This window comes from Chiroxiphia lanceolata, chromosome 4, assembly GCF_009829145.1.
Source record: "Chiroxiphia lanceolata isolate bChiLan1 chromosome 4, bChiLan1.pri, whole genome shotgun sequence".
Classification (NCBI taxonomy): Eukaryota; Metazoa; Chordata; class Aves; order Passeriformes; family Pipridae; genus Chiroxiphia; species Chiroxiphia lanceolata.
Genome location: NC_045640.1, coordinates 24,939,753 through 24,955,566, shown reverse-complemented (window position 1 = coordinate 24,955,566; position 15,814 = coordinate 24,939,753). Strand labels below are relative to the sequence as shown.

General features: G+C 40.1%; 1 protein-coding gene across 5 annotated transcripts in view; it reads left to right on the top strand.

The window, feature by feature from the left end:
• Positions 1 to 15,814, top strand: part of APBB2 (amyloid beta precursor protein binding family B member 2) — a 181,900-nt gene that overhangs the window by 78,729 nt on the left and 87,357 nt on the right. For 4 of the 5 annotated variants that reach the window (XM_032684724.1, XM_032684726.1, XM_032684722.1 and 1 more), the window contains exon 4: positions 7,079 to 7,876. Coding sequence is in view for 1 of the 5 variants with exons in the window: in XM_032684734.1 (XP_032540625.1) it covers positions 7,079 to 7,876; positions 11,248 to 11,270; positions 14,700 to 14,706 (828 nt within the window). In the remaining 4 variants the exon portion in view is untranslated. Of the gene's footprint in view, positions 1 to 7,078; positions 7,877 to 11,247; positions 11,271 to 14,699; positions 14,707 to 15,814 lie in introns of all 5 variants that reach the window. The other variant, XM_032684734.1, reaches the window with a different exon arrangement.

Genomic DNA, 15,814 nt, shown 5'->3' with positions numbered 1-15,814 from the left:
AAGTATATGGTTAGGCTGCCTGGCCTACAAAACATTTTGGCTACCATTTTTTTTTTGTTGAGACAGCTTATCCTAACCTTCTGTTTTGTATGACATTATGCTTGATTTTGGTAATTCTGATCAGTTTTGATTACACATTGTTTATCTTCAGACTTGGTAAGTTATTTTGGGATGGCATTTGAGATTGAAGTGGTAGGATATGGAAGACCAAGTCTTTCTTGCTTTATTGGTCATCTCAGTTGCAGGAATTTAAGTTACAGTTTCTGAGTTTGTCAGTCTGTTTAAGAGAGAATGAAGTTTATGCTTGTGCCCTGTACTTAGTTTACAAATAAACTAAAGTAGGTTTATTTGTAAATTAGCAAATAAGTCTGAGTTGTGATCTTTATTGTAGAGATTGAGTAATTTATACATCAATTAAAAAAAGGAAATGTTAAGGCTCAGGAGTTTCATTTGCACAACAGGATTAGAAAAATTATAGACGTTTACTTAGAAATGTTGCTGTGAACATATAGATACAATGACAGAAGGTCTTATTATCTGTGCTCACAAGTATCCAGTAGATAAAATGCACTCCATCTTCTTGCTGTGACAACATTGGTTTTGCCTGCCAGACTGTTTTATTCTACACACAGGGGAAAATCTAACTAAAGGGAGAAAATTGAATTTGGAAAAGACTTAATATGCCATCTTGTTTTTTCCCTTGCTAAATGCGGGATTAGTCGTAATTGCATGTCATGGTTATGCCTTATATAAATGAAAGAATTGCTCTTTATTTCTTAAAGCGATTACTTGATTTAAGAATACTCTAGTAGCATAAGATGACCCAGGCCATCTGCAATATAGAGTTTCAGTCTGATAGTCAAATATACACTGATTATTTAGATATGTCTGTCTTAATAAAATTATAAGCACAGGAACAGTGGATTTAGCCTGTTTCTTTTTGTCATTATTGGTTTTATTTTTTTATTGTTTGTCTTCTTCCTTTGTATCTGTTCGAATCTGATTCTGAGAGGCATCTGTCTCTGAATTTTTGCTGGATGAGGAATTTGACTGGCTTTGTGGGAAGTGGGAAGGAAAAACATGGCAAATGGGAAGGCATATTCCAGTTGGGTGCTAGAACTCATTGCAGAATCTGAAAGTTTTCTCCCTCAATAATACCATATAAAGACAGATCAGCATTATGGATTTCCATCAATAAGAGCATCACTAGAACAGAAACAGTGCTGCTGCTAGGCTGTTGCAGTTTGATTAGCTCTAAAAGGAGAAATGTCATTATTGTGGCAGCAGGGGCTGGCAGGGTGCCTCTTGGGAATGGAAGAGCTAGGACAGAAGCTGATTACCAGATGGTGATTTCAGTAGGACTAGGTGAAGCAGGAAATAGCTGGAAATGGGAGAAGCTGCATTTAGCAAGCAGGTTGAAGTGATGATTTTATTCTGATGTGAGGACAGATCCAGGTTGGAGTAGAGAGGGCAGCAGCGGTTCCCTGCTTAGGCAGAGGCATCATATTAGATGATCTGGAGAGGTCCTTCCCATCCTCAACACTCTGAGGTTTGTGTGGAGGAGTTTGCAGATAGATTTGCGAGCACGTGTGCAAGGTGCTTGCAGTCCTGCTCCTTCCCTGTTCTTGTTTTCCCCGAACTGCTCTGCACACGATTGTAATTTGCTTTCATGATTTTGCTGAACTTTCTAGTTTCCAAGCTCAGTCCAACAGAGATGTCCAGAGGGAGCAGCAAGAAGAAAATCACTGGCTGTAAGCACATTATCAGTTGCTCTGATCTACTACAGCCCTTCATTTGAGTATTTTCCTTCCTTTTTCCTTATAAAAGTGTTAGATGTCATCTGGAATTTGTGTGGATATCTAGGTAAGAAGGAGCACGATGGCACTTGACACTAAGAAAGCTTCTAATCTTGATTCTGATTTCAGCTACAATAATGTAAATCTAGACTTTCTTAGAATGCTTTTGGCTGACATCTGTTTAACTATTACCATTTAGCTGGTCGTAGTTTAAGAATGAATGTTTTAACGTTGGAATTCATCCTTTGAAGTGAAGGAAGTTAGCTAGTGTTGAGCATTAATCCTTGCATAATGAAGGCATTCCCTCCAGCTGCTTTAGGCTTTAACTAGAGCCAAAGCGTATAAAACCTGAGGCTGTAACTTCAAGGCACAAATTTGTCATTAAATGTTTTGTACTCAACAGATACCCTTGCAGAAAGAAAATCTGCTTTATGAAAAAGTTTCTGTTATTTCTTTCCTACGTTTCCTAGATGCAGTGGCAAAAATATTCATAAGTGCATAGAAATACCTTATTTCCCGCTCTATGTGTCATTCATACCCAAAACAGAGACTTTAAGGCAAAATGTTTACTTATAAGAAGATGACCAGGAAAGGTCCCGTACAGGAACTTACTGCTTAGCTTTCTTTTTATGATTCCCTCCTGTGGGATCAACCGTGCAGACTATGCTTCTTAGGTTCATATGCTAGATCTCATTCTGCAAATTTTCATGTGAACTTCCCTTATTGCTTTGTTTACTTTTACCAATGCTGCTGTGGTTTCCTGAGTAAGCTGTAGCTGGGTAACTGGGAAAAACCTCATATTTTCTAATGTATTGAAGTTTTTGCTACAGTATGTTGATTAAAACTGGAGAATAGTTTTGAAATTGTTCTCCAAGTAAAGTGTACATTAACAAAAATATAATAGTTATTTTTAATTATATGTTCTTGTTGCTGTAGACTAGCCTCTCCCACACTTTTAATGACTGTCAAATATCATTGAAAGCTTAAAAGATCTTCACTGTAATGTTGTGGGCTTTGTTTAGAATGCTTAACATCTCTCAGGAGCTTCTGAAATGTGGTATTTTTCTTTTGTGTTTTCCTTTGGTTTTAATTCTTAAATGATCCCTCTTTTCAGATTTCAAATTATAATCTATTTCCTGATGCATTGCTGAACGCCCCGTGAGCCATGTCAGAAGTACTTCCAGGTCAGATGCCCTTTAAAAGATTCTGCTATGCAAATATGTGAAACTTTCCTCTTATTTTTCTTCTTCTTTCCAGGCCCATATTTCAGTTTCATTTCTCACTTATACACGAAAAAGAGCAAGCACTTTCTTTTCTTCTTAACAATGCCTTTTTGAATAAATTCTCTATTCAGCTTTTTAAAAACTTCTTGTAGACAATACAATGCAAAAAAGTCATCAAACGGTAAACACAACAAAATTGAAAAACATCGATAAAAGCTATTGAGGTAATGGCATTATTTCTGTTATTATGGTGCTTAGAAAATTGGCACTAGTCTGTGTTAAACACATTATAATGGTAAAAATATATTAATCTATATCTCTAGGTAAGTTTCTAAATATTAGAAGTATACAGTTGAGACTACGATTTCTTCTAAAACATTAGCAAGTTAAAACTCTTAATGAATTGCTATGACAGATCTTCTACCTAACTGCTGTCGTGAAGCACCAACAATTTAATAATGTTATTATTCCCAGTAATGACAATGTCCTTATTACTGTTAGTTTTTCACCAGAGTCCGATGTTTTGTAGTATAATACCCTACTTTTACTCACTCACAACTTACAGATGTTTACCCACTTCAGTTGAGATATATGTATCAACACAGTGATTCCTGACCTGGTTGTCTGTTTGTGTTTTCTTTTCAGCAGAAGGCAGAGGAGTTAAAAATGTGGTACCCTGTGCCAGTAGCATTGTCCTTGCTGGTGGCCAGGCAGCACAAAGAGCTGCCTGAGAGGGGGGGGGTGGAGTCTGCCTGTGGCAGTCCTGGGTGCAGGAGCCCTGGAACATGGTGTTGGCTAGCTGGTGAGAGGCACAGCACCAGAGTTAGGTACCCTGAGCAAAGGAGGCAGGGTCAGTGGGAGAGACAAAGTAAAAGATTTGGGAAGTCAGTGATTTAGAATTTCAGGCTTGAAATGGCAGGTATGTGAAGAATTTGCATTTTCTTGGCGTTTTAATTAGAAAGGTGGGATGTGCTTCCTCTGGGAAAAGTGATGTGTTTTGAGCATCATTATGTCCTGTATAGATGAGGAGGGACAGGATATTGCTCTTCTTCCTTACACTGTTCTACTGTGCAGTCTAGGTTTTCTTCAGTGCACTTAAGTGTTTCCTTGCACTCCAACGTTTTCCAGCACTTTAGTTAGTCCTAGCCTGGTAGCAACTTCTACCCTTGAGATGCAAGACCTGCCCTTTCCCATCTGTATTTCTTGTTCTCTTTTTACCTCTTTTTCTCTTTCCCCCCCTCTTTTTCTCACCTCTGTGTCTCCTTCCACGAGCAGAGGGAAGCTGGCTGCATGCATTCCAGAGGCTGGCTGGCAGTACGGGGTGACAGCCAGCGAGCAGGCTCTTGGCCCTTGAGAGAACAACCTGTTCCACTCTGTGCACGCCTTGTGCTGCTGTTTGCATGTTCATTGATCGTCTGATCATGATGATTTGATCAATGGATCACTTGAAATGGGGTCAGGAGAGGAGATAGTGTCTAGTAAGAGATTAATTTTGACATTTTTCTGTTTATGGTCACACCAACCAACTTAACACCCAACTCACAAACACTGTATGGGTTGCAAAGACTCCTTAAGTCTTTGTCTCAGTCATTGGTCAATGTGCCAATGTTCATTTTAAGTCAGTGGAGTACCTTTATCAAGCAGACTAATAAAACATAATACATTTTGTTGCAATGTTTCTAGGGGCTTATTCTTAACACAATTTTGATCAGTAAAATGATAACAACAGGGGACTGTCTAAAGATAAGCTGGCAGGCAAATACTTAAGCTTTATCTAGGAAGATTATGTTTTAAGAAATTTGTTTAGTCATAAAAATAGTGGCAAACATTGCATGAAGTAGTTAACTTGTAACAAAGGAGAAGAATAAAATTCAGTCTTGTTCCATATTGTGGCAGTTGTATTTATTGGTGAAAAATGTAAATGCTTGTTTTGATTTGCTGAAGCATAAAGTAAAATATAATCTAGTGAAATCCCTAGATACTGTGCAATTCCATAAGTTCTAAAGGTCAAGTGGTTGGTGGAAATCATCCTGTCCTATTACTTTATTCTTTTATGTGACTTTCACATTGTCAGACTTTTAACTGATTCAGAAAAAATCCGAAGGAGCCAGTCTGTATACAGAGGTCATTTCATGTAAAATTTGTTCTTTGGTAACATTATATATGATCAGACGTGACCTTGCTTGCATTAGACCTGGTTGATTTTAGGTAAGATCCAGAGAGTTATGTGTAAATGATGTGTTTGTCTGAGAAGTTGTTCATTTGTCATTTATAAAGTTCCTTTGAATTTTGTGATAGTTGTATTTCTAAGTCTCTTGTGTCTAAAGCTGAAATTGTCCATAAGATGTTCATAAACTGTTACCTAAGCTGATGGCTTTTGCACAGTGTACTTGGGGTGATCTGATTTCTGAAGAATTTGCTATTGGTTTAGACTGACTGACCGGGGCTTGAGAAATGGACAAACATGAAAAATTGTAAAATTTAATTTAAATTCTGTTTTTAACAAGTTTTAGAAGTTGTTCTAGTTGGGTGATTCAGGGAACAAAGGCTTTTATTAATTGATCTGCTTGGTTTTAAATGAACCAGAGTGATGTTTGAAAGTGAGCAGCTTTGACAGCACATCAAAAAAGAGGGAATGCTAGCAACTGTGCCTGCATTTAGGTAATGTTGTGAAGTCCTCCTTTTCACTCTGTTTATGTATATGTTCTTTTAAAACTCATATATTTAGTCTCTTGTAAATCTGTACAGCAGTTGGTTCTGTCATGTATCAAATATACAAAGATGCAGCACAACTCAGCTGGAATGATCTGACTAGCTCAAATTACAGCTTTTCCTTCCTGGATAAGCCCCAGATATGTTTTTATGTGCAACATAAGCAGTCAGTGATACCTGAGAATTAGGAACAACAGAAAGAGTGTTTCATGTTGTGACAGATAGGAGTGATTTATTAATTGGCCTCTAATTTGGCTGCCAGAAATCAAACAACAGTGATTGCTACAGTATTTAAATTGAGATGTTCAGGGAGTACTCGTGCAGATTAGTGGAAGCCAGAAATAGACAGTACAAGAACAAATTATAATTTAAAAAAATGTATGTATTTTGATCATTTTAAATAGTCTAAAAATCTGTTCCCTGAATAAACTTAGTGTTTTTTCATAATGTGATCTGTGCCCCTACCTATCAAAAATCAGAAACTTGTCTACAAGTAGACAAAAGAATGGTATTATTTAATGGTGGAGTTCATGTACTCTGCCCTAGGATGAATGCTTTATCCTTAAGCTTGAACTTCATGAGCTGTAGAAATGGTGAGCCATCTCTGGAGCAGCTCTTTTTTTAAAGTTGATCAAATTACAGAAGGATATTTTGCCCCTCTCCCCCCTCGATCTAGAAATCAAATACACCTTTGTGAAATAATCTTCTACTTGTATTCCCTGACCCTTTACTTCCTTCCTCAAAAAAAAAAAAAAAAAAGGGCAGGGGAGGGAGGGGAGAGAAAGACAGACAAATAGCAGAGAAAATGCAGGTTTTAAGAGTCAACAACTGACAAGCCAGTCAAGATTAACCGTAACAGTAATACTCTAAGATGAAAAAGGAGCAGCATCTGTCTTCAGTCTGCTTACAATTTCTCAAATTTTCTGCTTCCTAATGATGAGCACTTGAGTTCTTTCTCTCCTCATCAGAGGTAGAGGTGAAATACTAAAATGAAATTATGGTGAGGATGATATCTGGAGTTCCAGGCATTTGCCTGGAAGGCAAAGGGCACCTCTGCTGTCCCAGAGCCTGCCTGCAATAGAATCAGACATGTAAAATCTGCCCTAAAACTGCCCTTGTATCGGGTCAAGCTTTCTGCTTTCTCTCAGCTTTGTGGTCCTGATGATCTCTCTAATTTTTTCTGCCTCTGTATAAGCTAAGCTTTTGTCTGTTCTCTTACCCACTTAGGTTGTGGTTATTTTCTTCCTGTAAACAGTTATGTAAAGTGCTACATCCCTTTACCAGAAGCCCTAGCAAAATAGTGTATATAATGAATGTGTTTCATGACTGTTTCTTTTGCTTTTCCAGTCGATTCTGGTGTGGACGCGTTGGCAGTGTTTATGGCAAGCGGCAGCACGACGGACGTTGTGAACCGCAACAGCCCCGCCACCCCACCGAACACCCTTAACCTGCGCTCTCATAACGAACTCCTGAATGCAGAAATTAGGCACACAGAGACCAAGAACAGCACTCCTCCGAAATGCAGGAAAAAATATGCACTGACTAACATTCAGACAGCCATGGGTCTTTCCGATCCAGCAGCTCAGCCCCTTCTGGGGAACAGCTCTGCCAATATAAAGCTGGTGAAGAATGGAGAAAACCAGCTCAGGAAAGCTGCAGAGCAGGGACAGCAGGATCCCAACAAAAACCTCAGTACCACTGCAGGCGTAAGTGTAACTTCTGAGAAGTTTGAAGGCAAAGAGCCGATCCCACAGGATTCCTCTGGCTGTGAAATATTACCTTTGCAGCCACGGAGGACCAAGAGCTTCCTGAATTACTATGCGGATCTAGAGACATCAGCTAGAGAGCTTGAGCAGGGTTTTGTTGCGATGGAGGATAAGTCTGCACAAAGCAACAGCCAGGCTTCTACTGTTATTGTCAATGGGGAAGTCCTGCCCCGGAAACAAAACAAGCTGCCAAGCCCAGAGGATGGCCAGGTTGCCACAGTGTCATCAAGCCCTGAGACTAAGAAGGATCACCCAAAAACTGGGGCCAAAACAGATTGTGCCCTCCATAGGATTCAAAACCTGGCCCCAAGTGATGAGGACTCCAGCTGGACTACCTTGTCCCAGGACAGTGCCTCACCAAGCTCACCTGATGAAACAGGTACGCAAACAAAGGCTCCTCACAGCCACTGTTTTAAAAACACATTGCTTAACTTTTCTCAGCTGGGAGAGAGATGGCTTAGCAATATCAGTGGGGAAGTGATTGCATCAAAATACCAGTGCTGGCCTTGCATGCAGCTCCTTGTCTGCTTGAGAATGCTTGGCAGCCTCCTGCTCGATTGGAGAGGCTTTAAGAAAGGCCCCAGCGAGTGCTATAGACAGGATCCTAAAAATATGCTAATTGCACTTCTTACTAGTTTATAAATAATTGCTTTTCACTGAGCAATGGGTACATGTTGTGAGAGGTACATGGTTGTCTGAAGATGCTAAAGTGCCTAAACACAGCAAACAAACTTCTCTGAGCAGTGATTTTTAGGTTGAGCAAAGATTTTTACTTTTCTAATGCACAACTTTGTGAGTGTGCCCACTCCACCCCAGTCATTTGCTGATGCTTTTTTTTTAAGAAAAAAATCCTTCCACACCTTGAGGCATTTAATTTCTGTGTTTTGTTTTCCATTTGCAGCAGTTCCATACAGTAACTCAAAAGGTGAAGCCGTGGCATTTCATATTTTGGATACCTGGGCTTATTTAATCAGTAATGATGACTACTGCCTTGGCTCTGTTGTGCTTTGCAATACATCTTTACAACATACTTTTAAAACTTAGAGATCTCATTTACTCTAGTTAGTGGACTTTGTCGCATTTTTTCATATTCAGGCCAGTATATAAAGGTACAACTTTGTCAAAATGAGGAGAGGCAATCCAGTTCTTAAGGGTGCCATGGGCTAAAGAAGTTCATCGTATATGGTTTGTATTTTAAATGATTTCAGAGATTATGTGCTGTTTGAAGGCCACTATGGTCCAGATTCACAGGTGCATTACATGTCAGTCATGCATGATTAAGACAATAGGGATTTTTATTTTAACATGTAGCATTTCTTAAAAATCAAACCCGGAAATCCCCACTATGTGACATATTATGGATCTTCTGATCTTCTTTTTGATATGTAACAGATCTTTCCTGTTAAGAGAGAAAATTTTTATGAAGTCATGCAAAATGAAAAACTTTTCAGTTTACTAAAGTTGCTGTTTGAGTTAGTATTATTTCTTGGGATACTTGATGTAGTATGTGTGACATCAGTAATAGCATTTTCTGGAGAAACTGTCACTAAGACATATTTAGGTATCTTTAACTCTGAGCTTGTTAGCACCTTCTTTGTACTTGCCTCTGGTTTGGCAATGAGACACTATGGGTAGAAAATTTATTTTCACTAAAAACTAAATTAGAATAATTGCAAATAATCTAATTAAGGGTATGTCCTAAGATGCTAAGAGCTAGCAGTTTCTTTTTTTAAATAATGTGTTTAAAATTTTCTTCCCACCTCTGTATTGCCACTGTATGGTGTAGGAGCTCATTCAGCGCTCAGGAAGGGGAATTTTTTGAGCTGTTTTGAAATGTTGGCATGTTTACTTAGTCAAGTAATAAAATGTTACCTGAGATGTGTTTTGTTTGCAGTATGGAAATAAAGGGGAACTTTCCCCTGATGAGTATGGGGGATTTCCTTGTCTTGAAAAAAAAAATTAAAAAATGTCAATTAACAAAGTTTTCAGAGCTCACCACTCTTCTAAAGCAGAAACAATAAAGGGCTTTTTAAAATTCTCCACTTCATTCACCATATTAGCAACAAATGTATTATAAACAGACGGTTGTAGAAAAGCAGATGTCCAGATATCTGATTTCTGTTTCTATGAAAAAAGCAGAGTTAAAAATAAACAGCAAGACCTAGAAAACCTCAAAATTGCCTTTGAAGATCAAACTGGTAGAGGTTTTTCTTTCTCATCTCCATGGTCTCTATCAGAGAGCACTGAGAATGACACAGGACCTGCCATAGTGGATTGGATCGTTGGTTTTAAGATCCCCATATATATAAGTATTCATGGACTCTTAAAACATCCAACTGTTGCAACTTGCAGTTTACAGACATCTGTGCCTTGGGCTTATTTGCTATCTTCAATTTACCTCCACACTGATAAAATTGTTTCAGTAAGTGTTTATAGTTTCTTTCCAAAATAGACCATCAATTGATACAACAGAAGAGAGCTAAGAAATCAGATGGGGAGCTGCTGTGGATGCCAGGATGGCTTTTGGACATGATAGAACAGGCTGGTTTCTCAGGCTCTTCTACAGCTCCTTCATGAGGCTGAAAAGGGAGGGAGTGCAAAAAGCAGTGCTGCTGGTGTGGAAAACAGCAGAAGTCACAACTGGTGCAAATATCTCTTTGCCCCCAAATGAGTAAGTTATTTAGTGGCAAATTTTCTAGTTGTTCTCAGGGGCTGCAAACTTTTGCAGTTGAATAATGTGCTGTCCCTAGGCAAGTTCATGTATCTCCAAGGGTGTTTTGAAGAGTAATACAATAAGAGGTGAAATAAAAGCTCAGTATATGAACTGAACTTTCTTTTTTGAGGCAGGCTCAAGAACAGTTATTGGCATTGTAATCACATGTGCCTTTTCCATCTCCCTCTCAAGAGTTGCTTGAGTTACTGTGGTACCAATCAGCAAGAATTCGCTGCTCATCATACCAGGTCAGAACCAAATAACTTGGGTGCACAGCAAGGGGAAGAATTAAAAATTCTGAAGGAAACCAAATGACACTTGCTGCTTCCCAAAACCCTTTGCTACCCTTCTGTCATGCTGGAGACAGAGTAGTAGTTTCCTACAAGCAGAAAATCCATCCAATGCATTTATGTCAGTGGCGGTTGATTGAAAACCCAAGAGATTCCCAAAGGTCCGTATCTAGTCCCTCTGAATCCACGGAGCAGATGTGAAAGCCCATGTTTAGGAGCAGGCGGGAAGAAAAATCCTTGGAAAGAAAGGATTGGTGGTATCTCAGCTGTCGTATGATTGTCTGATCTGGATTTAAACATCCTTTATTGGAGGTACTGCCCCAGCCTGCTCAGGACATCTGATACAGAGGGATGTGGTGCTTTCCCCTGTGGTAGATCTTTCTGGTCTTTTTAATGTAATCTTTAAGTCCGTGATGCCCCTGTGTGCCAACATGTGTAAAGGGAAGTCCTCCCAGTTGTGCAGTGAGCCCTGGCGATGCCTGTCCTAGAGGTCTGTGGTTTTGGGCATGGACAGGGCTCTTCACTGTCACTGCATGTGGGCTAGGAGGACAGTATCGTGTGGAATCTTCGCAGCTCAGTGCTCTCCAACCCTTGTGTTTATGCTCTAGTAATAAATGCTAGCGACCAAAAAGAGAAAGGCATCTAGGAGAAAAATCTGCAGTAGAGTTTGTCATATGACTTCTGGGAAGGGAAGAAATCCCCCAGTCTTGAGAACAGTTAATCCATAAAACTAAGAGTTTAGTCCAGCAGATATATGGAGAATTATTAGCGTTTGATCTAGAAATTGTTTTTTAGCACTCTAGTAATATGCAGAAATATGACAGAAATACTGTTTTCCTGAGAGTTCTCCTATTGAAAATAATATGTTTCATTTAGGGCTTCTGAATTGTTTTGTGTTTCCTCTTCCCTCTGTTAACACAATTCATTATTCAAATCCTGGAAAACTGAATGTTGTTTTGTGAGGTGTTTTTACTGTTTTGTTTTCCTGTGTTTTGGAGTTAGGTAATTCAAAAGCCCTGCAAAATTTACTCTTAATTGATTGCACTGAGGATCCTCCTGAACTCTCCTTAGGGCAGGATACTTGTACATGTGGTTTAATGAAAAGGTGCTTTCAAGAGCCTTGACCCTCTCTCTCAGTGAGGAGACAAGACAACTCAAAGATACAAAACAACTAACTTATTTAAACAAATGTTAACGTTGCTGAACAGATACGATAGAGTCTGTTAAGAATGGGGGCACTGAACACCACAAGCACAGTACAGTAGAAGAACTGTGTTTTGAGTAAACTCTTCTTTCTCCTCCAAAAAAATTAGCTGTATCCGCATCTTGACAAGAACTGCATTGACTTCAACTTTCAGATCATTTTATGAGCACTTTCAGCTATCTAACCTTCCTTCTGAGATTTAGTACCTCGAAAAAAGAGTCTGAGGTGATTTGAGAAGCAGAAAAGACCTGTAGTAAGCAAAGCAATGGGGTGTCATCGAGATGTTTAGCACATGCCAAGCCCTAATGTGTTTTCAGGCAGCCGTTCCTAGAGACAGGCAGGCACTTGCCACAAGAGCTGATTGACACCCAGCACTACAGGCAGTCTTCCCCCAACAAGCAGGCTTGCCTCCATTGGCCTCAGGCACTGCATCTCCTCTGGGACCTACTGTCTCTCTCCAGCTGAATCCGCTGTCATTTGGAGAGTCTTGTGAATAACCAGACACCAGCTCCAGGTGTTTTAAAACTGCAAATGGACCAGAACTGGTTTTAAATCATGGGGAATGCTTCCTCCATGTCTCTCAAGAAAATTTCCTTAGCCTAGTCTTCAAAGACTTTTTAAAGTTCTCGAAGGAAACACATCTTGTGTTATTATACCACCTACCAATTCGTTCTCTCTCACTCTCTCTGTATTCAGCAATTTGACCAACATTTATGAATCTGTGTGATGCAAGCAGCAGCAAAGCATATGCCTCAGGCCCAAACCTAGGGGAAGATGAGGGTGATGCTAGAGCTGTTTTCTGTTTGTGGCTTGCTATTATTTTTTCTTTTCTGTTTTTTTTTTAAGGAGCTCACCAGAACATCTGTCGAAGGCAGGCACATTTCCTAATCTTTGCATCACCTGAAAAGCTATTTCAGTGGAAAATTATTCCTCCATAGTAAAGTGCAGTGCTCTGTGTAATAATCTCTAATGAACTAGAAATGAGAATTCTGTAGGAAATAAAAGGAATTTTTTTGCCTCAAAACAAAGAAGAAAACTGAAATTTGCTTTTGCTTCCTGTTTTATATTGATTTGAAGAAACCCCCCTCCTTTCAGAGCAGGGAATAGCCCCATAATTAGGAAGGTCCCTGAAATGTGAGACCACTCAGTGCTAGAGAACCACAGGTTTTTCTTGCTCTGGGACAGTCACCCTCTGTGAGACACTGTATTATTATATTAATTATTGACTTGGACCAACTCAAGTGTGGGGGTGAGGGAGGAACAAGTCGAATTTCACAAAAGTGAGGTGGTACTTTATCCCATACCATACCCCAGCCCCTTGGAGCCTCCTTGGGCAGCCCTGGAGCAGCTGTCAGCCACTGGACACCAAGAGCACTGCCCCACACCACACCCTGGAGCCCCTAACCCAGCCCCAGAATGGCTGGCACACTAGAAGCACTGCCCCTCACCCCACCCCAGAGCCTCCAGAGTGGCCAGTGGGCCAGAAGTCCCACATGGAGGGGTGGCCACAGGGGAGCCAGAGCAGATAAAGATGTGGTCTCCATGTGTTCAGACCCTACCATCTGGACACATGGAAGCTGGAATTGCATGAGACTCTGGGTGGTAGCTATAAATCTCTCCTTTTCTCTCTCTTTCTTTACTTCTTCTCCTAGTCTCCTTTCTTGATATTTTGGGAAACCTGGAGCTGGATGGGTTGGATTTTGCTAAGTTCTTTGGGTTAGCATGTGCTAAGTCAATGTTTCGTGAAATGCTTTATTTTGATTAATGTTGCCCTTTAAACTTATGCCAGTAAAAGTCTGGGGTTTGACCTCCTGAGAAAAGGTGTGTAGTGTCTTCTCCCTTGCATTCTCTCTCAAGGCATTAAAAGCACTGAAGGCCCTTTTAAAATATCCGAAGGTTGGATATTTTTGGTGCCTTGTGTATTTTTTAAAGTAAAACCCCTTCTTTGAGCTTGTACTTGGAGCTGACAGTCTTATACCCTCCCTCCTCACTTCAGAGCTGTGGAAGACTGTGCAGGGGCAGCAGCCTCCTCTGGCTCCCTAGCCCCCCAGCCTTTGGCTTACAGAATGCCTTGCTTCTCCCTGGTTGAAATCAGAGGGAGTTCAAAACCAAAATTGTTCTCTTTTTCAGGGGTGCTGCTGCTGTATGCAACTGCTATATACCAAATGCCTGTCTGCTGCTGCTCTTTGAGCAAATCCAGCAGGGCAGCTTTATAGCTGGTTATGAATAAATAAGTTCAATCTAGTGCAGAAATGACAGCCATGAGACTGGCCCTTGGGGATCAGGAGTGTTGTTCTTGTAAATAAAGCCCAGTATTCTGAAATAACAGTACATCTGGGTAGAATAGCCCTCTAATACAATAAAAATTACAGCAAATCATGAAGTAGTCGGAAAGATTTATACCAATGGTCAGTTCTGCCTCTGATTTTAACCAGTGTCTGACGAAATTAAAATGGATGGCCTCTTAAAAGCACTCTTCTTTGCAGTACGTATCTGATATAGACAACAAGTATGTTATTTGCTACAGAACAAGTTTTCCATGTTCCTGAGTGGGGAAAAAGATTTATGGTAGTAGAAATACATTCAGTTACACTGTGGATTAACACAAGTCCTGTAATACTAGAGAAAACACATCACCTATACAATTTTAGGGTTCTAGGTAAACCCCCAATTTTCAGACTTTTGCGAATAAGAAGCTCTAGTTCACACTTGCTATGCGTCCTAAAGGCCTGGCAACTTTTAATATTGAGCTGGTATTTCTTTTAATCTTTCATATTACTGATAACCACATCTGAAGAACAATGCATGTTTTATAGTCTCAAACATTTGCTGACTGCTAGGAAGGGTGACTATTGCTGTATATCCCCAGTGTTTATGTAGGTAACATTCTGTCTCTTACTTAGCTACCTCTATGAGAGGATTTTAGGGAAGAAAAAGTAAGCCAGTTAAAAAGAAACAAAACCTAAAAGGCAGCATGGTTACCTGGTGTTCACAGTATCAGGGTCCGCTCTTAGAAGCCCATAAAATAAATTGAACTTGATAGCAAACTGACCTTGAAAGGTGATTCTCTTGAGTACACTCTGCCGATATCGGTTACACAGGGAAGCTGCTCGCTGTGTTTGAGCAGTCACGTTGGGTTTACTCTGTGATTCTCAGTGAAGCTACCTAAATCCATAGCTTGGATGCTTGGATAAGTGCTCTGAATTCAAATCCAAAAATTCCACAATAAGGAGTGATGGTTAGCCACTATCCCTTTTGATAAAAATAAGTATTTAAAAGTGAATTAATATGCTTAAATTCAGAAATGGAAGGATAGATGTTTTAAACACTGGTGATGCTCTCCCAAACTCTGTTTGCAATTACCAGAATTTGGGACAATGGAAGAGGCTTTCCAGGATGTGTTGTATGGTCATGGTTGCAGTTTCATACTTAACTGTCTAACAAAGAACAATTCCTCAGTTCATCAGAGCCATTAATTTTCCTCCCTGGAGAGGGCTTGAATCAAGTGCCTTCCTGATGTCCCTTGAGGTGCCTGATGGTGTCCAAGACAGGCAACAGACAGGAGGCAAGAACTAGGACTTGAATTCTGAAGAGGCAACCGCAGGCTGAGGAGGATGTACATCAAGTAACACTCACAGATGAATTAACCGGCTGGACAGAGTCTGAAGCATCTGCCCTGCAATGCAGAAACTAAATCTGTTTGTCTTCTGTGTCTGCCTTTGTTTTAAAAATAACTTTATGTTAACCTCTGCTCTATTGTGCCTAAAGGGTCTAGGATGGTTTGTCATATTCTTTGTAAACAGAGCTCTCTCCTAGCGTGATATCTCTCCCAGGGTGCTCCGGGACTGGGGGAGATAGAGTTCGAAGACAGTTGCCTTATGGTGGCTTTGCTTTGGCTACTAAAGCATTTCTGTGGCTAGCTGAGTGCTTTGGCTACAAATAGTGTCAAATGTGGCCCTGTCCTGACTGACACAGCTGCATTGATTTTGACCTTATTCCAGCTGAGCTTCTGGCCACTTGATGGGAGTCTAACAAGCTGGGTTATTTTCCCTCGATACTTCATTTCGTGTTTGATGTTTGTCTTTTCAGGGACACTTTCTGTGCTAGATG